Below are 26774 nucleotides of genomic sequence, written 5' to 3' on the forward strand. Positions count from 1 at the left end.
AAGGGGGGTTGTATCATCTTGAAGACTCTCCTTTAGTTGCTTATTCCAGTGTTTTGTCTCCATACTAAGTTCATTGTCAGCTGGGCCATCCGTCTTTGCAGAGTTTACAGAAGTTGGATCCTCGTTTTAGTTCCCTTTCTAGTTTAGAGTGTGAGTCATGTCAGTTTGGAAAGCTCCACCGTGTGAGTTATCCCCCCACAGTCAATAAACGGTCTGCGTACCCTTTTTCTTTAGTGCATTCTGATGTATGAGGGCCTTGACCTGTTACTTCTAAGATGGGATTTAAATATTTTGTTACTTTTGTCGATGACTATTCTAGAGTCACCTGGATTTATTTAATGAAAAGTCGTTCTGAGCTGTTTGCCATTTTTCGTGCATTTGTTATGAAATTCAAACTCAGTTTAATAAGAATATTTGTGTTTTACATAGTAATAATGCCCTTGAATATTTTTCTGCTCCATTTAATTCTTTTATGGCTAACCGTGGCATGTTGCACCAGTCTTATTATTCAGATACACCCCAACAAAATGGTGTAGCTGAACGGAAGAATAGACATTTAATGGAAGTGACCTATTCAATTCTTTTTTAGATGAAAGTACCAAAAATCTTTTGGGCTGATGCTGTCTTGACTGCCTGTTTCCTTATAAATCGTATGCCACCTTCTGTGTTACAGGGTGGGATTCCTCATTCTCTTTTATTTCCTACTGAACCTCTCTTTGTTTTACCACCTAGAATTTTTGCGTGTGTTTGCTTTATCCGTGACCATCGTCCAGGTCTGTCCAAATTAGATCCTCGGGCTATTAAATGTATTTTCTTGGGTTATTCACGCACTCAAAAAGGTTATCGGTGTTATTCACCAGTTCTTCGAAAGTACTTTGTCTCTGCTGATGTTAACTTTTTTGAGTCCACTGCTTATGATGATACATCTTTTGTTTCCCCGGAGTTGGATGAGGATCTTCCTTTATATGTGGTGCAACGTACTATTTCCCATGGTCAACCGGCTGATGCTCTGTCTCCACCACCTCCGCCTCCGCCTCCTCCTGTTCGGCCTGCCCGTCCTCTTGTTCGGTTTACATTTGTTCGGCATCCTCGAGATGATACAGCACCCCCGATCTCTACTGATCCTCCAACTTCAACTTGTCTCTCTAAGTATTCCTGCGGATCCTACTCCTCAGTTAAGTATTCCTTCTTCTGATCTTGATATTCCCATTGCTCTTCGTAAAGGTGTTCGTTGTTGTACTCAACATCCTTTGTCTCATTTTGCTTCTTATACAGGCTTATCTGCTAACTTTACTGCTTGTCTCTCTACTGTTGAGTCTTATCCTACCCCTAAGTCTGTTTTAGAGGCATTATCCCACTCTGGCTAGAGGACAGCTATGGAGGAGGAATTGGCTGCCTTGGCTGAAAATCACACTGGGGACTTGGTACCGTTACCTGCTGGCAATAAGGCAGTTGGTTGTCGGTGGGTATATGTGGTTAAAGTGAACCCTGATAGTTCTTTGGCTCGTTTGAAGGCACGCTTAGTTGCCAAAGGTTATACACAGGTTTATGGAGTTGATTATCTTGATACCTTTTCCCTTGTTGCCAAGCTTGCATCTGTTCGTCTTTTGATCTCTCTTGCCGCATCCCATCATTGGCCTCTTTTTCAGTTGGACATGAAGAATGCTTTTCTTCATGGTGATCTCCATAAGGAGGTTTATATGGAGCAACCTCCTGGGTTTGTTGCTCAGGGGGAGTCCGGTTTAGTGTGCAAACTTAAGAAGTCGTTGTATAGTTTGAAACAATCTCCCAGGGCCTGGTTTAGGAGATTTTCAGATGTTGTTCTGGAATTTGGGATGACTCGGCGTGGCAGTGATCATTCGGTGTTATACCGGCATAGCAAGGCTGGCAGGGTATTTTTGGTGGTATATATAGATGATATAGTCATCACTGGTGATGATGTTGAAGGCATTAAGCAGCTTAAGTTACATTTGCAGTGTAAATTTCAGACCAAGGATCTTGGTAAGTTGAAGTACTTTCTTGGAGTTGAGGTAGCTCAGTCTAGTAAAGGTATTTCTCTCTCCCAGAGGAAATATGCGCTTGACCTACTTTCCGAAACAGGTATGCTTAGGTCTAAACCTTTGGATACTCCAATGGACCCAAATTTGAAGTTGATAGCAAATAGTAATGATACTCTTGATGATCCGGAAAAATATAGAAGACTTGTTGGAAAATTAAATTATCTCACTGTGACTCGACCGGATATTGCCTTTCCGTTTAGTGTAGTAAGTCAATTTCTGTCCTCTCCTAGGACGTCACATTGGGATGCTGTGATTCGAATTCTAAGATACCTCAAGAAAGCTCCAGATCATGGTCTACTCTACACTGATCATGGTCATGGACGTGTTGAGGGATTTTGTGATACTGATTGGGCTGGTTCTCCTGTGAATAGGAGGTCTACCACTGGGTATTGTGTCTTTGTGGGGGGAAATTTGGTGTCCTGGAAGGGCAAGAAACAGCCAGTAGTAGCAAGATCTAGTGCAGAGGCAGAGTATCGAGCCATGGCACAGGTTACTTGTGAGCTGATGTGGATGAAGCAGTTGTTGACTGAGTTGAAATTTACGAAGGAGTTACCTATACAGCTGTGGTGTGATAATCAAGCTGCTATCCATATAGCTTCCAATCCTGTGTTTCATGAGAGGACGAAGCATATAGAGGTTGATTGCCATTTTGTTCGAGAGAAACTACAAGAAGGTTTTATTGCTCCACAACATATTTGTACAGGGGAGTAACTTGCTGATATTTTTACTAAGTCCTTGGGAAGTGTGAGAATTGATTATATTTGTAACAAGCTGGGCATGATTAACATCTATGCTCCAGCTAGAGGGGGAGTGTTAATGTGCTTTGGGTACTGTTCACATGAACAATGTCGTGAACAATACCGTATACTATTCACGTGAACAATGTCATGAACAATACCATACACTGTTCACATGAACAGTAACTAGAAGATGAGAGTTGTTAGTCAGGGGCAATTTGGAAATTTCTCGTGTGTTAGCTCTACCCTATTATTAATAATATTGGTGAAGAGGGGAGAACAATTTTCATTCGATAGTTCTCCCCAAAGGATTACAGCCACTTCTCTTCTTCTTCATCTTCTTCCTCTCCATCTTCTCCATTAAATCTGGTTTTATTTACACTAATGTTGGGGTTTTTCTCAAATCTAAAAATTCCATAAATCTTAATATGGTAAAACATTGCTAAAAACCAAAAGTGCGGTAAAATATTTTCGTTCAGAGTGATTTTGACAGCATTCACATACATCAAATAAGATTTGACCAGAACGTAACTCCTTCAATATAAATCAGATTTGTTGGATTTGTTGGAAAGCTGGTTTTGTGCTCTACCTAATACAAAAAGTCTCATGTAAAAATAAAACCATTTGATTAATCAAATTTCTTAGAGAACAAGAACATTTCTCTAAATCGAGAGCAGGTTAATTCCTTATTGATAACATCATATTTTCTAAGAACAGTATAAACCAAATATGAGACTAGGTATACCTGAAAATGACCAATTCCAAGAACATATAAACCAAATGTGTGTTTTGATTGTTTCACACATATAACTGATATATTAAAAAAATAATACTGGAAGGCGATTTAGGCCACCTAAGCGCTTAGGGAGGACCTCGAACGCCTTGGATCGCCTAGCGCCTTGACAACTACTAAGGAGAGTGCTTCAAAGAAAGACAAAAAGCAAAAAACCCTGCATCCTTAAAAAATTAATTTAGCAAAAGAATGAAAGAAGCAACTAGGTCAGGATTTTTAAAGCAGAGTATTTGATGCACCGTCTATCTTTTACAAACCTTCAAAGCAAACATAAATGGAAAAAAAAAAAGTACCTCAGGACTTTTTGGATCCAATGCATTAAGCATATCCATTAACACGTCTGCTAGTCCACGAGCATTTTGAATCTCAAGCAAGCTGCAGTAAAGACAATTCAGGGAGGAAAATGTAACAAAGATTCTTTCCTAATACAAGTAAAACAAATGAAGCAAAAGAACCAGTGAGCTATAAATTTTGATCAGCTAGAAGGGAGAAATAATTACACAGTAGACAAACAGGATAGCAGCCCCAAGCTGACAAAGATAGGGCCAAAGAAAAAACGAAATAAAGACTTAACCCCTTCAAAGCCAGACCAACATTGCCCCAGCCCCAGGAACAAAGCAAGGGTGTACCCAGTCCACAAGGCTCCTGCTACTGCAGGGTCTGGGGAGGGTCATAATGTACGCAGTCTTACCCCTGCTTTTGCGGAGAGGCTGTTTCCAGACTCGAACCCGTGACCTCTTGGTCACAATAGAGCAACCTTACCATTGCACCAAGGCCTACCCTCTCCCCAAGAAGAAGAAAAAAAACCAAACAATCAACCCACTCTACCAACCAAAAGTGCACCACAGCACCAAGAGAAACCCAGAGAAAGAAACCACAAAGAAAATGAGCTGTGGAATGAGATCATCCCTATTCTGAACGTGATCATATCTCCAAATCACAAAATCATTTTGATCTTCGCTCCTCCTTCTCCCAGTCATTCAGACCATGGAGAGATCACTAATGTCTACACTCCTATAAAAAATGGACCAGTACTTCTCTCCACCTGGAATTATGAAGCCAAACTCCCCTACCTCGAAGTTCTTTGACACCGAATTACCAACCAGATCTCTCTTCTCTTGAAAACCTCCTATATCTCCTCTTTCCCATCGGCCTTGTCCTCCTAAATCCTCTGACCTCCCAGCGTCACAGCTAATGGCATGATCCTCCATCCCTGTCTCCTCCAATTGCTGTGGCCTAATTAAATCATCAACAACTTTATGTGAGGAGTACCATGCTCTTGCTCAAACCAGAGCCAGACTCTGGCTGTCTGGCAATATTAGATCCTGATGTACAGAAAATCAAACATATCTCCAATCCTGAAGAAACTGAGAACCACTTATCCAAAGATGCATCTTCAAGGAAGGTTTGAAGGCCAGCTCATTGCTGTAGCAAGAACAGCTTTCTGCTGCTGATCTGAAGAACCACCAAACACACTAGGGAGTGGATGGCGATCCCGAAGAAACTTAAGGAAGAGAAGTCAAGTTTTGGATCTTCTTCTGGCAAGATCACTGATGCTGGGGATGCAATGAGCCCTGTTCAACACTTTGCCATTGACACAAGACGAATTTTTTATGATCTACCTTTTCAAATGGCCTAGGAGAGTAGTTGCTTACTCCTTAAGATCCAAGGGATCAGTTTACCAAACTGACCAAGCCAAAAGCCCATCAAGATCTTCAACTGCAAACCACCCAGATTATCCCATTATTAGACCTCACATAAAGAGATGGCCCAATCGAACCTGGACCTGAGTTCGATAGACAGTGAACCATGGAAGCACCATTGGAACACTAGGCCCAGGCCCAAGCATACTTTGGCTAGAGGAGCCAAACCTCTTTCGCAAACTAGAGGTGTTAACTGTTAAATTGACTCCCGATTAAAAAGGGGGCCTACAAGATATAGTTTTAAAAGTAAAATAGTAAAACAACCAGACTGAAAATCTTAATTAGAGTCAATTTTTTTTGTTTGCTAACCCTTCGTCAGGCATTTATAAGATTAAAACATGCCCAAGGCACCCAACATCATATAGAAAACTAAGACAACTTTATTGAAGAAGGGTGATTAATCCAGAAAAGAGAACCTCTATACCATATGAGACCAAACATAGGGCTCAAAGCAAAGGACAACCAACAAAGTAATGCACCTCCATTGTCATGAAAACTGAGTTCCAATCAGATCTGAGATCTCCTATTGAAGTTAAAAAAGACTCAGACATGAGTCATGACCAGAAATACCGAAACCTTTTTCTAATAAATAACCCTGTTGAAATAAGTAGTTATAGGGGGAGAAGAGTCTTTGTGTTTTTAGCATAGTTGTCATGGTGTCGCCATGGTGCCGCCATGGCGTCCTGGCGCTGGAGCAATGGCCATATCGACCAACGCCATGGCATCCCTGTTTCCCTAAATCTCCTATTTTAGCCTTGCTCTCACCATTCAGTTGCCAGCAGAATTTTAGGACTATTTCTCGTAGGTCTGGGCAATTCATCCCTCCAAACCTTTGGCTCAGCCCCTTCAACATTGAGGCTCCATCACACATCAGACCTGCACCTCCATTACTACTGTCAGATTTGGTTCAGTTCCATCGATGTCTTGGTTGCAGGTTCTTTCAATTAGATTCTTGGTGCCCTTGAGAGAACAGGTTGTGGCGACTCTTGCCTGAAGCTTCGTATCGATTGGGTTCTTACGAGGAAGGCCCACCTTCGAAATAACTTCCATTCTGCCACTGGTTATGGTTTCTTCTTTGGCTGAGGAGTCGTGAGGTTGAAGAAGACTGAATTCCTTTGCTTTTTGTTTCTCGATTTCTTATCAATTAAACCCATTTTCCTTAGTTCCCAATATAGCCCTTTTCTTTTACTTTTATTCCCACCATCTATTATTTTCCATTTTGTTCCAAGTATACCCTTTAACCATCCAACGTGCTATACCACTTCCTGGTTTATTTTCTTTATTAAGTTAATTTCCATTAATTACAGTTCTGCCACTCCTTCTTTACAACTTCAGATTAATTTCAATTCTGCCATTGCTCTTATAAACTTGATTAATCTACTAGTTTGCCATTCAACTTTGCCATTCAACTTTGGATTTAATTACAATTCTGCCATGGTTGACATGATCACCATGGCAACAGCATGACGAGCGACGTGTCGATATATCGATCAGACACCCCTCCACCGACTTGGATCGCCGTGACACCGTGACAACTATGGTTTTTAGTTATTTGCTCTTTTAATATGCCGTTTCTGTATAAGGGCATACTTGTCCTTTTTTCCCTCTTTGACTTAATTATAAATATATTTGAACAGACCTGCGGCAGATTATTCTATTCTGTTCGCAGGTCCTCTCCTCTCTTTTGGGACTAGTGTGTTTCTTCCTTTTTCTTTTCTCTTTTCTTCTTCTTTTTCTTCTTTCTCTGATCTGGTTACTAAGTTCTGGTTAAATAACATGGTATCAGAGATTTTTTAATCAGATTAGAGCCCACCTCCACGATCTTCTTCTGATTTCTCTTTATCATTTTTAGCCTGTGGTGTGCAGCCGACTACAGCTGCCTTTACTATGGTGTAAATCCACTCCTATCGAAGAATTAATAGAGTGATTTCTACTACTAGCTAACCCTATTTGATGATTGATTAGATTTCTCTTTTACCTACTCTTGAAGGCTGCTACAATCGATGTCAGGATAAAACCCTGACAATTATCAATTTGTCTCTGGGAAGGCTGTTGTTGAAGTTCTGCGGTTCAAGGCTGCTTCTACATGTTATTTATTGCTTCTGGAAGTTGTTGCAACCTCGATTGACTGATGGGGCTGCTTATTTGAAGGTCTACCTCTCCTTCCCAGAAACCCTGAGATCAACTCTGTTTTTTGCTCTTAGCTGTCTTCATTGAGTATGGTATTGCTGCTGTTCTTTGCTTCTCTTATTGCTGCCGATTAGTTATCTTCTTATTGGTTGCTGCTGCCATCTTTCTCTTACTACTGGGTCGACTACCATTGTTGCTTTCATAGTTCAAAAACTCGTTTCGTCTCGATCGAAATCTCGAAAATTTTGAGTATTTTGGTAGAGTCGAAACGAAACGCAAGTTCGAATTGAAAAAATGCAATATTTTGAAAATTTCGGTCATCTCGTTTCGGAAATCTCGAGAATTTCAGTCACCTCGTTTCAGAAATTTTGATCATTTCGGCATTTTACACCCACAAATGGCCAAGCAAAACTCATTGAAAAATACCATATTTCGACGAAATTTCGGTATCTCATAAATTTTGGTTAGACCGAAACACCGAAACGAAACGAGATTTTAAACCTTGGTTGCTTGTCCTTATTGATTCCTAAAGTATACTTATCATGGCTGATTCGATGACACCCCATGACAATGTTAATGTTTAGATTACCTCCATTAAATTGAAGAGGAATTCCAACTACCTACTGTGGGCACCATGGTACAAAATTTCGCGATAAATCGCCGAAATTTCGGTATATTTCATAGAAATACTGTGTATTGAGCAGTAAATTTCGGTAAATTTTGTAGAAATACTGTGTATTGAGTATTGAACTATTGACCATTATGAAGTTTATGAGTTATGACTTATGCACTTATGACTTTATGAGTTTAAACTAAAGGCTACATTTGACTTTTTTTTTTGTTTCATTACTTGGTTAAATTTCTTATTATGTCTTTTAGTACTTAAACAACATGTATTTAACTATTTTATACAACAGGGTCCGACCGTATACAGTCAATCAAGGGTGCAAACCCAAAACACCACTTTGAGTTCATTTTTTTTGCAATATGAAGGTTTAAATGTGTTTATTTAGCTTAAATAAGGGTGTCCATGAAGTATCAGGCCTAGATATGGCCAAATACCCACCGAGATGGACTCCCGAAATATTGCAGAAAAAATGCAATATTTCGGCAAAATTTCGCCAAATTTCGGATATTTCGGATATCTTGGTAGGCCCGAGATACCAATATATCACGAGATATAGTACTATGGTGGGCACAAGCTGTCCAGGTTTACATTATAGCTAAGGACAAGCTTAGCTACATTACCTCTCCTCCTCCAGAACCTAACTCTAAGGATTACAGCACATGGAATAAGGAGAATGTTGTTATTTTAATTTGGTTATGAAACATAGAGCCGGATATCGCTGCGAATGTTATGTTTCACACCACGGCAAAGGGAGTTTGGGACGACCTCAAGGAGACATACTCTCAAGAGAAGAGTATGATACGTATCTTTGACCTTTATGAGAAATTGTTTCAGTTTCAGCAGGGAGACAAGTCTCTCCAAGACTATTACAGTTCTTTCAAGGGCATGGTTGAAGAGTTAAATGTCTTCCAGCCTCTTACTACTGACATTGAAAAGTTGAAGGCCCAAAGGAATGAGTTTTTTGTTTCTAAGTCTTTGGCTGGTTTAAGTCCTAGTCTCAAGGCTGTTAAAGGACATCTGTTGGCTGGTGAATCTATCCCTACTTTGAATGACACCTTTTCTAGGCTGCAGCGTATTGTCTCTCCTAGCTCCAAGCCTGAAACAAACCAAGCACGGGGAGACTGTTTCAGCCCATAAATAGCCTTGTGCAGCCTATACACACGTCTACATGGAGCAACCTCCGGGGTATGTTGCTCAGGAGGAGAATAGTAGACGTGTGTGTAGGCTGCACAAGGTCATTTATAGGCTGAAACAGTCTCCCCGTGCTTGGTTTGAGAAGTTTAGTTCTGTTGTGACTGGTTTTGGGTTTACTCAGTGCTTCTCAGACCATTCTGTGTTTGTTCACCGCCAAGGAGAGAGATTGGTGGTTCTTGTGGTTTATGTTGATGACATTATCGTATCAGGAAATGATGAGAGTGGGATCAAGGAGGTGAAGAGTTATTTACAACAGCATTTTCAAACTAAAGATTTGGGCCAGCTTCACTACTTCCTTGGGATTGAGGTTTTTCGAAGTAAAAAGGGAATAAGCCTGTCTCAAAGAAAGTATGTGTTAGATCTCTTGACCGAAACTGGTATGCTTGCTGCCAAACTAGTAGATATTCCGATGGATCCTACTCACAAGTTTGGCTCTAATGATGTTGAGGGTCTTAAGGATGTTCACTCTTACAGAAGCTTGGTTGGAAAGTTTTTATATTTGACAGTCACTAGGCCAAACATTTCCTATGTTGTTGGGGTTCTCAACCAGTTTATGCAATCCCATTGCAAGTCACATTGGGATGCAGCTATTCGGTTTCTTCGGTATTTGAAGGGAGCCCCTAGAAAGGGGCTGATTTATCGGCCAAATAAACACATGCAGCTTGTTGCCTACTCTGATGCAGATTGGGTAGGTTCAGCCAGTGACCGTCGATCTACTACAGGATATCATAACTTTGTTGGAGGAAATCTGGTTATATGGCGAAGCAAGAAACAGACCACGATTGCCAGATCCAGTGCTGAAGCAGAGTATAGAGCCATGGCTCATACCACTACAGAATTGATGTGGATTAGATCTCTCCTGCTTGAGATGGGGTTTCCTGTTCCAACCTCTATGAAGATGTTTTGTAACAATCGGGCTACTATCTATATTGCTAGTAATCCGGTCTTTCATAAGAGGACCAAGCATATAGAAGTGGATTGTCACTTTGTTCGCAGCACCGTCTTGAAGAAACTGGTTGAGACACCATTTGTCTCTTCGTCTGATCAGGTTGCTGATGTGTTCACAAAGTCCTTGTTTGCTCCTGGTTTTAAGTCCTATTGTAACAAGCTGAGCATGGGTGATGTATATGCTCCAACTTGAGGAGGAGTGTTGAAATAAGTAGTTAGAGGGGCAGAAGAGTCCTTGTGTTTTTAGTTATTTGCTCTTTTATTATGTCGTTTCTGTATAAGGGCATACTTGTCCTTTTTCCCCCCTTTGACTTAATTTTAAATATATTGGAGCAGACCTGCGGCAGACTATTCTATTCTGTCCGCAGGTCCTCTCCTCTCTTTTGGGACTTACGTGATTCTTTCTTCTTCTTTTTCTTCTTTCTCTGATCTGGTTACTAAGTTCTGGTTAACTAACAAACCCTATGCTGGTACCAAGTTGCTCACAAAAACTATGTTGTTCCTCTCACACACCATAATCTCCAGTAGATGGCTGCCATGATGATGAACATAGAATTTCCCATTTTGAATCTGAAATCACAGGTTTCCAGCACAAAAAGGGTTCAATCGCTTGCCAACTTTTGGGTTAGTAATAGTTAATATTTGGGTCATCTAGGCATGGAAGGAATTCAGAAGGCATCAAAATTTTCAATGCATTGCATAAAATGGACAATGTCTAGGCAATCTATATCAAGAACCCTGGGTGGAATCCATAGTTGTCAAGGCGGTGGAGGGGTGCCTAAGCGATTAGGCGCCCAAGTGTTATTTTTATTCCCCTCTTTTCTAACATTATTTAGTATGTTACAATATATACTTCATATCATCAAAAATCAACATCAAGCCACATTAAGTCATCAAAAATCAACATTAAGTCACATCAAGTCATCAAAAATCTTGCCAATCAACCATACCTTTCTCTACCTCATCCCTAAATTCTTTGGTGCCTCCTCCATGGCTGACTTCAGACCCATCTCCCTCTGCAACCTTCTCTACAAGTTCATTGCCAAAATTCTTGCCAATCGCCTTCAACTTGTCATTGACTCCCTTGTTAGCCCCAATCAGTCCGCCTTCATCTCCGGGAGAAGTATCTCAGACAACATCATCCTCTGTTAGGAAATTGTTCGAGGCTTTCATCGGAATTCCATTTCCCCTTCAGCCCTCCTGAAGATTGACATCCACAAAGCCTTTGACTCCATTCGTTGGGACTTTATCACCCAAGTCCTTCTCAAGATGTCCTTCCCCCCTACTTTTGTCAACTGGATCCACTTTTGTATTTCTTCCCCTCGGTTCTCTGTTCTCCTCAACGGCAGCCTTGCGGGTTACTTCCCCTGCTCTGCTGGCATCTGCCAGGGATGCCCCCTCTCCCCCTTCCTCTTCTACCTCTCCCTTTAGGTCCTCTCTCGCAGTCTCCAATCCAAAACTGACCTCCACCTCATCGCCCCCATCCCTAAGTGCAAGCCCACCAACCTAACCCATCTTGCTTTTGTCGATGACCTTATGATCTTCTCTGAGGCCGTCCCCTCCTCCATTGAGCACATTATGCCCTCCCTCCACCTTTTTCAGGGGCTATTGGGACTGCGCATCAACCTCCTTAAATCCCAATTATTCATTGTTGGGGTTTCTGACTCGACCAAAGCAGCCCTCTCTACCATCACCGGCTTTCCCTTAGCCTCCCTTCCTGTCCGTTACCTTGGCCTGCCCCTCATTCCAGCCAGACTCTCGGCCCACCACTGCAACCTCATCCTTGACCTTATCCGCAAGAGACTTCAGCTTTGGAAAGCCAAACTCCTATCCTATGCAAGTCGCCTCGAGCTTATCAGATCGGTTCTCCAATCTTGCTATATCTATTGGAGCGGTGTTTTCGGTCTTCCCAAGGCTACTATCAAGGCTGCTGAGTCTATTATGTGTGATTTCCTCTGGAAAGGTGTGGACTCTGCCAGGTTCCTTCATCCCAAGAGTTGGTCCTCCATTTGCCTCCCCAAATCTGAAGGAGGTCTTAATCTCAGAAGGATCAAAGATGTCAACATAGCCGGCTCTATCAAGCTGGTTTGGAAGCTCCTCACCAACAATTCTAGCATTTGGACTTCTTGGGTGTATGCGGGGCCTCTTCGTAGAGACTCCATCTGGATTGTCAGCGCTAGTCCGGACTCGTCCTGGATTTGGCGCAGAATTCTTCAAGTGAGGCACATAGCCAGGGATGCTATCTCTTGTAGGATTGATGACGGGTCGCAAACCTATCTTTGGCTCGATAAATGGCATCCTTCAGGGGTCCTTGCCTCCATAGTCAGCCCCCGTATCATCTATGAGTCCGGCTTGGACAGATTTACCACTCTCGCTTCCATCATCACCAATGGCTCTTGGTCGCCCCCCTCCTCTCCCCCCCCCCTCGCGGATCTCTGGAGATCCCTCCCCCCTATTCCACCTGGGCACAGAGGCAGAGGTGACACCATCTTATGGCTCCCCTCCAGCACAGGCACTTTCAGCTCCCACTCCACTTGGGAGATGGTTAGACATAGACGGACCCCTTGTCCTTGGCAAAAAGTGGTCTAGTTCAAAGGTCACATCCCAAGGCAGAGCTTCACTGCTTGGCGTGCCCTAGCAAACTGTCTCCCAACTCAAGCCTTCCTCTCCCACCGGCACATTCAAGTCTATCCTAGATGCTGCCTCTGTTGGAATGGACAAGAAGACACAGACCATCTTTTCTTCACTTGCCCCTTTGCAACCTCCATTTGGAACCGGGTTCTCCGCCATTGTTGGCCTGCTCGTAAGGCCTCTTCCCCTTTCTCGTAAATGGGTTTGGATCCATATGACTTTTGGTGGCAACTCGATCTGTGACACGGTTGGCAAGCTTGCCTTTTGCGCTACCATATCTCACATCTGGATGGAGCGTAACCTTAGAAGATGGACGTCCAACTCCCGCTCTTTTGACAAGATTTGGAAGGCCATCTTCTTTGATGTTTCATCTAAAGCTAACTCCCTTCCCCTGAGTAGTGTTAGGGATACCCCAAGGAACAGGCTTATTGTTGTCTCCTGGGGCCTTCCCTCCACCATTTTTAGCCCTTCCTAGTCTCTGTTAGCTTCGGTTTTGTTGGCCCTCGGGCTTGTATATTCCTCCCCCCCACCCTTTTCTTCGTAATTAAATTTTTATTCATCCAAAAAAAAAAAAGTCATCAAAAATCAATATTAAGCCACACCAAGTCATCAAAAATCAACATGGAACTAGAAGACAGCAGAATTGGAGAAGTAAGCTATTGAAGTTTGAAACAATCAAAACATACAGTTGGTTTATAATGTTCTTGGAATTGGTCATTGACATGGTATACCTAATCTCACATTTGGTTTATGCTGTTCATAGAAAATATGAACTTATCTATAAGTAATTAAACTGCCCTCGATTTAGAGAAATGTTTTTGTTCTCTAAGAAGTTTGACTGGTCAAATGATTTTATTTTTACGTAAGACTTTTTGGACTAGGTAGAGTACAAAACCAGCTTTCCAACAAAATCCAAGATTGCTTAAATCTGATTTATACTGAAGAAGTTATGTTCCGGTCAAACCTTATTTGGTGTGCACGAATGTTGTCAAAATCGCTCTGAATGAAAAAAAATATTAGATGTCAAAACAAATGAATATTTTACCGTTCTTTTGGTTTTGAGCAATGTTTTACAATATTATGATTTATAGAATTTTTAGATTTGATTAAAAAAAAAAAAAACCAGCAAATTTCACCTACCGCCAAAAATCCAGTTTGAGTTCTTGGACTGGGGTGTTGACTTTTTATCTTTTTGAAATTTGATTTTTTTAACTACTTTTATTGGATTCAAATAAGGGGGTATTATGAATAATATTTTAAGTATATGAAATCATTTACTTAAATGATATTTGGCATAAATAAGGGTCAAGGCGTTCAATACCAATAAGGCAACAACCGCCTAGACCCAAAAAATTCGCCGGCGCATAGGCAATGCCTTGACAACTATGGTGGAATCTAGCAAAAGTCATATAATGATGCAAATAAACCTTCTATTTTCATTCCACCTTCATAACTTCACTTCCATCCATCAGAACTTCACCAAAATTGCAGCAAAGCCTTCCCTCAATAGGCCCTCCTACACTCGATCCAAACTTGAGCCCCAACTGGGGCTGGTTTGGCCTGCAGAATTTTAGTTGCTATTTTTGTGTTGCTGCCATATCTTTCAATTCAACCATCAGTTTCAAGTGAGACTCCAAGTTTGGTTGAGTTCCAGTGGCTGGTTTGGTTTGATTTACTAAACCTTCAAATTCAGCACTTGTTTCTATTTTGGAATTGTGGGTTTTGGGACTAAATTAACCTAATTTAGTCTTACATTAAAGACCCTTATAACTCTTCTTATGTAAATGACTGCGAAGAAAGGCATTCTTCATATCTAACTGACACAAAAGCCACAACTTATGGACAACAATAGACAAAAGAACTCTTACTGAATTATACTTTGCAATTGGAGCAAATGTCTCCTAATAAACAACACCTTCAATTTGGGTAAAGCCTTGTGCAACCAACCGAGCTTTATACCTTTCTATCGAGCCGTCAGGATGATGTTATATAGTAAACACCCACCGACAGCCAACAACAACATTGTTACTATCAGGCACGGGAGTAAGAGACCACATATGTGTTTTCCTAGAGCACCCATCTCATTTTCCATGCCTCTTTCCACTTAGGATCAGCCAATGCATCCGACACCCCAAAGGAATTTTAACAGAAGAAAAAACTATAAGTAAACCTTTCAAGGAAGAGGATAGAGCATGAAAAGAAACAAAACGCTTAATTGGTGAACGAGTTTTTACCCCTTTTCTTACCAAACAAGGAGATCATCAGAAGAGAGGATGGGAGCAGCATCCGATGAAGAAGAAAGAGGATGCTGATCACTCGTAGCAGCAAGGACAGCAGGGATATCTACAACACGACATCAACGGGTAAATTCGTGGATAGGCGGAGGATCTGTAGAAATTGTAACAGAGGCATCTGATGGAGTCGACACCAAGGGGTCAACCAAAACTGAAAGAAGAGAATCTCCAATGGCGGGAGATGGGACAGATCTGCCTTTTGGAGAAAAGAAAGGTAGATCTTCAAAAAATGTGACATATTTGGACACAAATTTCTTTCTCAGGGATGGACAATAACATCTATTTCCCTTTTGAGAAGGAGAATATTCAAGAAAAACATGAGAACCTAATTTGTCACGATGAGTATCCAACACTTGAACAAAGGCCATACATCCAATACACTTTAACACTTTAGGAGGTAAGGAGAATAATGTAAAATTATATGAAGATTTAAGGAACTGTAAGAGTGTAAGGGGTATTTTAAAGTAAGAATAGTAGGCATTCAGGTTATCATATAACAGCTGTTCAGACTGCATCCCCCAAAATGTCTTAGGAACATCATCCCCAAAAGTAAAGATCAGATAACCTCAAGAAGGAGGCGGGTTTTTCTCTCAGATACACCATTCTGTTGAGGTGTATCAGTACAAGAAAACTGAATTTCTACCCCATGTTCATCAAAGAAACGACTGATGCTGCCCTTTTTATATTCTCCTGCCTGATTAGCACGAAACACTTTGATTTTCACTGCAAACTGAGTTTCCACTGCTTTGTAAAAGATCTGAACAATTGAAGGAACCTCATTGCGACTTTTCAATAGGTACACCCATGTGTGGTGCCAGAAAAATAATCAACTAATAAAATGAAATAATGATACCCAGAAATCATTGGGGAAGGTTCCCAGCCATCAGAATGCAATAATTGAAAAATAGAATCAGTTTTATTCATGCTTAAAAAATAACTGGTTTTACGATGCTTGGACAACTGACAAGTTTCACAAGACAATTGAGAACTTTGATACACTCAAACAACTTAGGGAATAACAAACACAGAGAACGAAAAGACATGACCTAGACGTCTATGCCATAACAATAGCTGGGCATCAGGTTTATGCACCCCTTTACTCAAGCAAGCAGCGAAAGAGGGTTCTTCAAGGATTTAGAGGCCACCCTGCTCATGACCACCACCAATCCTCTTCCCTGTCATCAAATCCTGAAAGATACAATACAAACAAACAAACAACAACTCAGCCTTATCCCAACTACATGGGGTCAGCTACATGGATCCTTGTCCATAATCTCAGCTCAAGTGTCGGAAGAGTATCCTTAGCAAGAACTTGAACATGCTGCAACTCAAAGGCAGAGGGAAGACCCGAAATAAATTCGAACACATGTTGCTGCTCCTTTCTGTTTCTGAGTACCTCCATATCCGTGGTGAGAGGTTGAGAGTGATCCAATTCCTCCCACTTCTGTGGGAGACGGCTGAAAGAGTATTTAATAGACCTCTCCTTTGGATCCATAACCATTTGTTCTCATTGAAGGTGATAAATCCGAGTATTATCTTGCCTTTGGGAATAAGTTTTCATAACCAACTTCCAAATTTCCTTGGCCATCCTCATGAACAAATAATTTCGGCTGATAGTGCTATCCATGGTATAAAGTAATCATCCCATTACTGTGAGATAAAGACTCTCCCACTCATCATAGGAAGAATCCCTTCTTTTAGCTCCTTCACTTTGTCATTAATATAGCCCATCAACCTTCTACTCCCCATAAGCATCTTAGCGGACTGAGCCCATCCAAGATAATTCCCCCATTAATTTTCACTGTGGTAATCATCATCACTAGATTGTAACTTCCGGAGTTTACTGTATTCTAACCTTGATTTTCAACCCGACTGTCATCCATTGTTGTAGATTCAGCCTCCAATCCTCAGCTTTAAGGCTTCAATCAAAAACATCACAGATCTTTTCGTAGTCTTTAGAAGAAAATGGCAGGCATGATAACAAGGGAAATCGCAAGCTCCAACTGGTGCTGCGATCAAGAGCCAGGTCAATCCCGCTCTGATACCATGATGAAAGAAGGAGAGAGATTCTCAAACCTGAAAGAGAAGGGAGAACTCGAGAGAGAGAGAGAGATCCGTGATTAGCTCAAATTAGACCACCAAACCTCCTATTTATACATTCATATAAAGAAGCCCTAATACATGCGAGTAGACAAAAATCCCCCTAGTATACATTACAAAAAATTCGGGTCGGCGGCACCGGAGTTGTGGAAGACAGAACATTACTCTTCCCTTGCTAATAACACCAACAGCCTATATGTTCAATGATAAACGGGACAATAGCCAGGAATCTCTTGCTCTCTCCCCTTCTCACCAATCTCCATTTATAGGAAAAGCTTGGTCTGCTCTGGAGTCTGGAGTGATTCTGAGGCTATTTAGTTATTATGAATTTTCAGGGGAAGTTTCACACAAATTTGCCTTGCTTTTAATAAGACTCCAGTTTTTTCACTTTGTTCACTTTGATGGAGTGGTTTTCTCAAGGTGAAACTCAATCCTGGGATCACTACTCATTTTTGTGCAGAGTAGTGAAACACAATCCAGTAGGAAGGGGTACAAAGGCATTGTTTTTGAATGGGTTGAGCGCGAGTTTCAACTCCAGTCAGAAGGGGTTGGGTTATGGATTGATGGTTCACTTGTTCAGTTCTTAAGTTGGTGCATTTCATGGCCCTCAAGCCAACCAAAAGTAACAGTGCAGTAAATTGTACAAAGCTTCAGTTTCTAACCAAAAAACGAAAGCATATAATTATCGGATAAAAAAGAAACCTATGAAAATGGTAACAGGAAACGGGGGGGAATAGTACCTGAGACCAGAAGTGTCAGATTGAAGAGAAACCTCAACAGCTGCATCATCATACATTGGAGCAGAATGAACTCCTGGCTGAGTTTGAGGTGGAGTAAACAAGGGTACACTGTTCTCTGCTCGGGGTGGGAATTCTACTCCAGCAGACTGTTGATTATTGATAAGATCAATTTCTACAATGTTAGACCTCAATGAATATTAAGGATAATATGCCTTCTTCAACAATATGACAAGTAATTCATTTTCTCACAGTTAACCAGCAACAAATAAGAGCACTGAGCTCATAGTTGTCAAGGCATGACAACTATGTCTGAGATTGGAAGGAACTCTTAACTAATTACATTGGCAAGTTGGAAAGACACAACTGGACATCGCAGAGAAATCGGAGGGAATTACATGCTTCAAATCCACACAGAAGATTTGAAAAAAATATATATATATATCTGATATATATCATAATATTTCATGGTATAATATAGATAGGGTCAATAAAACCAGCTTAGTCATACAATGATGGAAACTGATTAGAATGTATATGCAGCCACAACCAACAGACATGCAAGATGACAGAAATTCTATTCTGCCAAGGGCATGAATGGTCCTAGAAAGACAGCCACAAGTCAAGACAGTGAGTGAAAAAAAAAAAAGTAAAGCACCAGAGCCCCAATATACTGGTACGATAATTAAGAATAAAATGGGCAAATTCCAACAATGGAGAATATGGGATAATTTGACAGAGAGATGACACGGATCTATTAAATCTAAAATATCAAGTTAACACAAGGCAAATGGAAAAGGTTAAATCAAGAACCTTCAGTTCATGGTATGCAGTATAGTATTGGGGATATCTCCCTCCAGGTCCCCCAAAAGTTTCTTGCCATGTATCTATAAGGATTAATATCTTTTCTCTTACATTTAAGTCCGGCTGCAAGGTGGAACTTCTGGAGAAATCAGTACAGAAGAAATAACACAAGAAAGAAAACAGAGAAAAATAAAAATCAATGGCAAGGATAAAGCACCTTCTTTTTCACTATTTTCACCAGTTCAAGCAATATATCACATTCAACAATATGTTGAAATACATTCTCGCCACAATTTTTGCTGAGTGTCTCTAACACCTGAATCATCACATCCCGGAGACAATCATCAGAACTATAGAAAGAATGCCTAATAGCCTATAAATACATGATACCAGACCTAGCTAGTGAATAATCCAGTTGATGTCTCTTTCAAGCACACTGAAAACAAATAAAAGATATACAGGAGAAACCTATTTTTTTAAACTTAGCAAGTGATATATTGCATGAAGAAGGATAAAGCGCCTTCTTCTTCACAATTTTGACCAGTTCATACATATATCACGTTCAACAATATGCTAGACAATCATCAAAACTACAGAAAGAAAGCCTAATAGCACCTATAAATCCATGACACCAGATTTTTTTTATAACCTAGCAAGTGAATAATCCAATAGATACCTAATTCAAGCATGCAAAACAAATAAAAGATACACGAGAAACAAAACCTAGGCGACCTTGCAAATGAAGTATTGCACGAACTGGTCGAAATAGTGAAGAAGGATGAAACACCTTCTTCTTCACAATTTTGACCAGTTCATGCATATATCACGTTCAACAATAGGCTGAAATACAATATCGCCACAATTTTTGCTGTCTCTGACGTGCCTGAATCATCAAATCCCGGAGACAATCATCAGAACTACAGAAAGAAAGCCTAATAGAACCTATAAATCCATGATACCATAGTTTTTTGTTTTAAATTTTTTATAAGCTAGCAAGTGAATAATCCAATAGATGTCCAATTCAAGCACTAAAAACAAATAAAGATACACAAGAGAAACAAAACTTTTTTTTTTTTAAACCTAGGCTGCCTTGCAAGTGATATATTGCACGAACTGGTGAAAATAGTGAAAAAGAAGGATAAAGCACCTTCTTTTTCACAATTTTCACCAGTTCATGCATATATCACGTTCAACAATATGCTGAAATACGTTCTCGCCACAATTTTTTGCTGTCTCTCTGACCCCTGAATCATCAAATACCGGAGACAATCATCAGAACCACAGAAAGAATGCCTAATAGCCTATAAATCCATGACACCAGAATAATCCAGTAGATGTCTAATTCAAGCACTACAAACAAATAAAGATACAAGAGAGACAAAACTTTTTTTTTTTAAACCTAGGCTACCTTGCAACTTGCAAGTGATATATTGCATGAACTGGTCAAAATAGTAAAGAAGAAGGACAAAGCACCTTCTTCTCCACAATTTTGACCAGTTCATGCAGATATCACGTTCAGCGATATGCTGAAAAAAATTCTCGCCAAAATTTTTCCTGAGTGTCTTTGACATCTGAATCATCAAATCCCGGAGACGATGATCAGAACTACAAAAAGAATGCCTGATAGCCTATAAATCCATGATACTTTTCTTCAAAAAAAAACACTAGCAAGTGAATAATCCAGTTGATGCCTAATTCAAGCACCAAAAACAAATAAAAGACACAAGAGAAACAAAATCAGATATACAGTTATTAAATCTTCCATAAGAATGAGTCCTCATTCACCCCAGAGATCCTGCTTTAATTACCCCCACAAAATCTTTCTTAATTCCCAAACTATTTCCCTCATGAGTTTGATCCTTTTATGGGCTTGGTACCCTCACAAAGCATTTCAATTATTCACTAAAGATTGTACACATATCTGATGTTATCCACTGCTAAAGCTCAGACATGCTAATATCAATTCATAAAGCACTTAGTGATAGCTTGCACAAACAAGATACATGTGGTTATACCAGCTTTGAAGTTGCAAACATAATTGCAAATGTTTGTGTGATATATAAGAAACCTGCCTACTGGTGTTTCCACTCTGAAAATTCTATCAAATTGACAAAATATGTTGACATACGTAAAATTGACAGAAGCAGTTCCAAGATGAGTAAAAGCCAGACCACGACTAGGCTACCTGAAGAATACCTTAATTTTGAAATCAAATGTATTAAGAAAGTTACACAACAACTCAAGTAGTGCAGAATCCTTACTGCAGTTAGGGCAATATTTCTCTCTTCAATTTAAAGAAGCCTTAAACAGACGAAAGTAGGCAAGACACCAGGACCAGATGAGATCCCAATAGAAGTGTGGAAGCCCCTAGGAGTTTGTGGGGTATGTTGGTTAACCAAGTTATTTAAAAAGATCTTGATCACAAGGAGAATGCCTAATGATTGGAGGAGAAGCATTGTAGTCCCGGTAACAAAAATAAGGGTGATGTCCAGAGCTGCAATAACTATAGAAGCATAAAACTGGTGAGTCATAATATGAAACTTTGGGAGAAGGTTATTGAAGCCCGTCTGAGAAGGTCAGAAAGGAGACTCATATCTCGAAGAATCAATTTGGTTTTATGCCAGATAGATCCACAACAGAAGCTATCTACCTATTGAGGAGGCTCATGTAAAGATGTAGAGCTAGCAAGAAGAATCTCCATATGGTCTTTATAGACTTGGAGAAAGTCTATGACAGAGTACCTAGAGATTTAATCCAGCATGTTTTTGCAACGAGAGGGGTGTCGAGTAAGTATATAGAGGTAAAAGATATGTATGAGGGTGTGGTGACTAGTGTGAGGTCTGTGGGGGGCCAGCGCAAGGAATTCCCAATAACGGTTGGGTTACATCAAGGATTCACCCTAAGCCCTTATTTGTTTGCGTCTTCCATGAATGAATTAACCAAGAACATCCGAGACGAGGTAGGTGTATGCTCTTCGCCGATGATATCGTTTTGGTGGATGAGACAAAAGCATGGATTAACGCTAAGTTAGAGTTGTGGAGATTGACCTTGGAAACAAGAGGCTTTAAGATTAGTAGATCAAAGACGGAATATATGATGTGTAACTTTAGTCACACTATGATGGATGATGACGTGGTGAAAATTGAGGAGCGAGAGATACCGCCAAGTGACTATTTCAGATATTTGGGGTCTATCATACATAAAGAAGGTGACATAGATGCTGATGTCTCACAAAGAATTAAAGTAGATGAAGTGGAGAGGTGCGACCGGAGTTCTATGTGACCGACACATTCCTTTAAAACTTAAAGGAAAGTTCTACAAGACTGTTGTCCGACCAGCTATGATGAATGGGGCGGAATGTTAGGCAGTTAAGAAGTATCATATAGCGAAGCTATGTGTTGCAGAGATGAGGATGTTAACATGGATGTGTGGCAAAACTAGGAAGGATAAAGTGAGGAACAAACGTACTAGAGCAGATGCGGGAGTCGCCCCAATCAACGACAAGCTCCGATAATGTCGCCTGAAGCGGTTTGGCCATGTACAACAGAGGCCTGGGGATGCCCCAGTAAGGAGAAGTGATCTGATGCCGATTGAAAGAGCTAAAAGAGCTAGGGGCAGGCCTAAAATGACCATAGGTGAGGTTGTGAAGAATGACATGCATAGTTTGGGTCTTTTACCAAGTATGACCTCGAATAGAGCCTATTGGAGGGCAAGGATCCACGTTATCGACACCATGTAGCTGAGATTTTCTTGAATTCCTGGGCTGTCCTCTTTCCTCTTACTTTCATCTTTCATTTTCTATTACTTACCTTTCTTATCCAATTTCTTATAAGTTTCTCTTACTTTCCTTTGTTTTTGAAAAGATCTATGTAGCCGACCCCATTTAGTTGGGATAAGGCTGTGTTGTTGTTGTTGTACTGTTTATAAAACCTATAAAAACTTGGCAGATAACATATGATCTACAGACAAAGAGACGTGTATTGTGAGTGAATATCTATTCAAAATCCTTCTTTTGATACCAAGGGGCAAATCATATCACAAAATGCAAACTCTCATCATCACGTCAAGATATTGTCATTGGGATTTAGAGGCTCAACTCACCAACACAACTCCGCCTAACCCAACCAAATCCAGGATTTTATTAGGATTCATACATGCATTGATCCCTGATCATAAACCTGAGTAGCCATTCATGACTCAACTCTGTTTAAATCCATGTTGTTGTCAACTCAAAGCCATTCATATATTTTCTCACTTCTTCCCCAGGAACTTTTGCCCCCCACCCCACTTGACCATTCCCAAGTATACTGGATTCTTCATATCAATCTAGACCGACTATAATTCTTTTAAATAAACAGACTTCTCAATGAACACCAATAAGGAGAAAGGGAAAAAAAAAACCTGATCACCGGAATAAGACGATAAGACACTATGATGGGTTTTCTAGAAGCCTCAGAACTTAGGTTAGATCCGACTTATGGTTAAGAATAAAGAACCTGATTCAACGGCTGTGGATCTATCTCAATAGCTCCTTCTATCACGACCATAAAACCACTCAAAACAGAGTATAATCTGCAAAGAGCTTACTAGAAATTGCAGAAACTGATAGAAGAACCACACAGGAAATAAGATCTGACCTGATTGCAGAACTTCAATGGTGAATTAAGGGGTTCAGAAAAGGAGGATATGACCAGACATCTGACCTGGCCTTGTTGAAATCCCATCAGCAGTATTTGGAATCTTACCAATTGGGCAGCTGAATCACACAAACCATCTCTTTTATTAAAATAAAAATAGTTGCAAGGTCAATGGCTCTTACAATCTATATATAGAGTTGCTGACTTTTAGTGAACCAAAAACACCCAAGCATGGGTTGGCCTGAACCAAAACAGCTTGCTCCAATGAAGAACCACTTAGCTGGGTTAAGGGTGGCTTAAATCAGTTACAATACTGAATTAACAACTGAGTCAAGTTGATGCAGATTCATCACCAAATAGGGCTTGTTTCATTGGGAATAAGTCTAGGGTTGGGTTACATACATGTTGGGCCTTTGATCCCATGGGTTTCTAATGTAATAGGCCACTTTTATGGGCCTAAAATATGGGTATATAAGTTGCATAGGGATTAGCCCAATACTTAGTTTATTTTTATGTTTTTTAATTGAACCGGTTCAAATTGGTTGCATCCAATTGGTTCAATTTAAGTGATCATGTGACTTGGTTAAGTGGTCATGTGACAATTTAATTGGTCATGTGATGTAAGTTGGGCTGGATTAGGACTCTATAAGTCCAGCCATGTTTTGAGTCTATTTCCTTTAGTATTCTAGTTTCCTAGTCAGTTCAAGTTACCTAATAGGTTAGGGATAGGGTTAGGCCATTCCTTTTTAGTGTCTAAGTCTATTTTTGAGTCTTCTATAAAGTTTGTAAGAGAGGCCAACATTAGATACGAATTTGATTAATAAAAACTCAGCTTTATGCTTGCTGCCTTTGCTCCATCGTGAGTGTGCCTTGTGAGTAATATCACGGTTGCCTTGTGTGTAATATCAAGATGAAGGGATTGGTAGATCTCCAATCGACTCCTTGCATTGTAAAGATCGGGAGGCTCTTTCAAATCATCAAGCTGCTGCAATTGTTCCTGCAATACAGTGAGTTTGAATCTGTTTTTTATTTTAAACCTTCTTCCCTTACGCCTAATCCACAGTCCCCTCCATCCATCAAACCCTAATTCTCCATTAAACCTGCACTCCTACCTCCACTAGGAATCCCCCATAGCTCCAGCTTTAGCCATCACTTTCGAACCCTACTTCCAGCTTATATTCCCCACATCACTCCCCACACTCAACCTTAACCCTAGCCCTTAGTCTGCACTTTATCCCCTCCATTCCTTCACTCCATTAAAACTCAAAACCTGCAACACAATTCTGTCCAGAACTGCAGAATTTTAAAACCTTCCCAAATCCTATTATTTTTATACCATATTGACCCCCTAATCCTGCCCATTAATACCCTATAAACCTCTTTTCCCAATATCCAACCCAAACCCTAGGAATTGACCTAAATCCTAGTGTTGTCCATTCGAACCAGCAGCCCCTTTTGCGATAATCCTGTTGTCTAGCTCCTAGTAGGTCTCCTACCTATCTAGGACTACATTACAAGTGTTTCAAGAGTGCTTCTTCTTCTTTCTTTGGTACCTTTTAGAGTACCTATCTAGATGCTCTTGAGGCTGATCTGCATCACACTTCCAAGGAAACCTTATGTGTCTTGCATCCAACCCCATAACTAAAATAAAAAGAAAAGATAACGACTTAAAAAGAATCAATCAACAAACTGATGAATATATTACACCGTCAAAATTCAGCCAAAAGTAATGAACAGTGAAACAACATCAAGGAGCTGAAGTTAAATAGTCAAAATTTGACTGTCTACCAGAGTTTGACCACCAACTGAATATCTGAATCATCTAAAGGAACTTCTCTGCCAAAGCCCCTTTCAACCACCTTTTGAATGGGCATTGAAACATTTATTCTATTACCATAATGCAACCAAGGTTCTAAATCTCGGGTTTCAACTAGGTTTCGATCAGCCAGAAACCGAGTTTGTCTCGGTTTCTACCATATCTCGGTCGAAACCTGGGACTTTCTCCAGGCTAACTCGAACCTTGGTTTCGAGACCCAGAAGTTCTTTTTTTTTGCCCTGATTCTTGTTGTGCTGCCTATTTTTTATATTTTAAATCCAATCCATTCATTAGTTTCACATAGAGAACACTAAAAATAATACTTGTGGTTTTGATCCAAGTTTGATACTGTATATTGTTCTTGGATATGGTATTGAATAAGGTTTGACCGGAACATAACTCCTTCAGCATAAATCAGATTTAAGCAATCTTGGATTTGTTTGAAAGCTCTATTGAAATCTTAATTTGGTGTGCACGAATGTTATTTAAAATCACTCTGAATGAAAATATTTTTTTAGACATCAAAACAAATGAATATTTTACCGCACTTTTGGTTTTTAACAATGTTTTAGCATATTAAGATTTATGAAGTTGAAATAACCAATTATGCAACAATAAATCTCTGTGACACGAACGAAGTGTAAAATACTTACAAATAATGCAACAAGTTGTATTTGGGGATTTTTACTCCCCAGTCGTTTCTTAAGTAGCTTCAGGGCATCCTTTGCTTGTCTGAAGATTTGAATCAAGAAACAATTCAAGGTGAAATAAGGCAACAAAGTCAAATTGAATGCACGCCAGTACAAAAGATAATATATTGCTAAATAACAAAAAGGAAAGAAACAATAAATAGGAAAGTTGTAGAAGATAATGAAGTAACCAACAGGGCAAAAATAATCCGGAAAATGGAGAAAAAGCAACACAATTGCCACTACAATGACGGCCGAAATCAGTAACAGAAGAGGTGTTTCAGAAAAATCAGGCACTTCACAATACCAGCCCTAAAGACACCAACCTCTGACAAGTCAGAGAGTTGAAGGTATAAATCTCTGGGGATGGTGATCAAGATATTACTAAAGTGACATAATTAATTACTAAGGGGACATAAATACAAACTCACCAAACAATCAAACAACACATTTGACGTCAGATTTGATAGTGGTATAAAAACAGAACATACTCAAACTGCGTGATACGTTCATTTTTTGGTTGAACATCAGGTTTGATAGTAGTATAAAACAAAACATACTCAAACTGCATGATAGTGGTATAAAAAACAAAACACACTCAAACTGCATGATACCATTCATTTCTTGGTTGAACATCAGACTTAGAATAAATTAGGTTCTCAAAGGAATCAATTATTCAATTTTCAAACTTACTAGCTCAAAAATCGTAATTAGCCATCATATATGCAACATTTTTTACAAAACCCTACACTCAACAGTTTGCTAGCCGAACATTCTAGAGCACATGTAATGTAGTACTGAATTTCACTGATCAAAACAGTAGCCAAACAAGATCTTTTCACAGAGAAATAATTCCAAATTTGGGGAGATTAT

The 26774-nt window shown here is 40.0% G+C and overlaps 1 protein-coding gene across 1 annotated transcript in view; it reads right to left on the reverse strand.

The window, feature by feature from the left end:
* Positions 1-26774, reverse strand: part of LOC122669727 (TOM1-like protein 3) — a 45784-nt gene that overhangs the window by 18342 nt on the left and 668 nt on the right. Inside the window, exons 2-6 of the mRNA XM_043866568.1 lie at positions 25866-25944; positions 18977-19075; positions 18769-18882; positions 17959-18104; positions 3884-3965 (exon numbers count right to left, since the gene is read on the reverse strand). Of these exons, the coding sequence (XP_043722503.1) occupies positions 3884-3965; positions 17959-18104; positions 18769-18882; positions 18977-19075; positions 25866-25944 (520 nt within the window). The remainder of the gene's footprint in view (positions 1-3883; positions 3966-17958; positions 18105-18768; positions 18883-18976; positions 19076-25865; positions 25945-26774) is intronic.

The sequence above is a fragment of the Telopea speciosissima genome, chromosome 7, assembly GCF_018873765.1.
Source record: "Telopea speciosissima isolate NSW1024214 ecotype Mountain lineage chromosome 7, Tspe_v1, whole genome shotgun sequence".
Taxonomy (NCBI): Eukaryota; Viridiplantae; Streptophyta; class Magnoliopsida; order Proteales; family Proteaceae; genus Telopea; species Telopea speciosissima.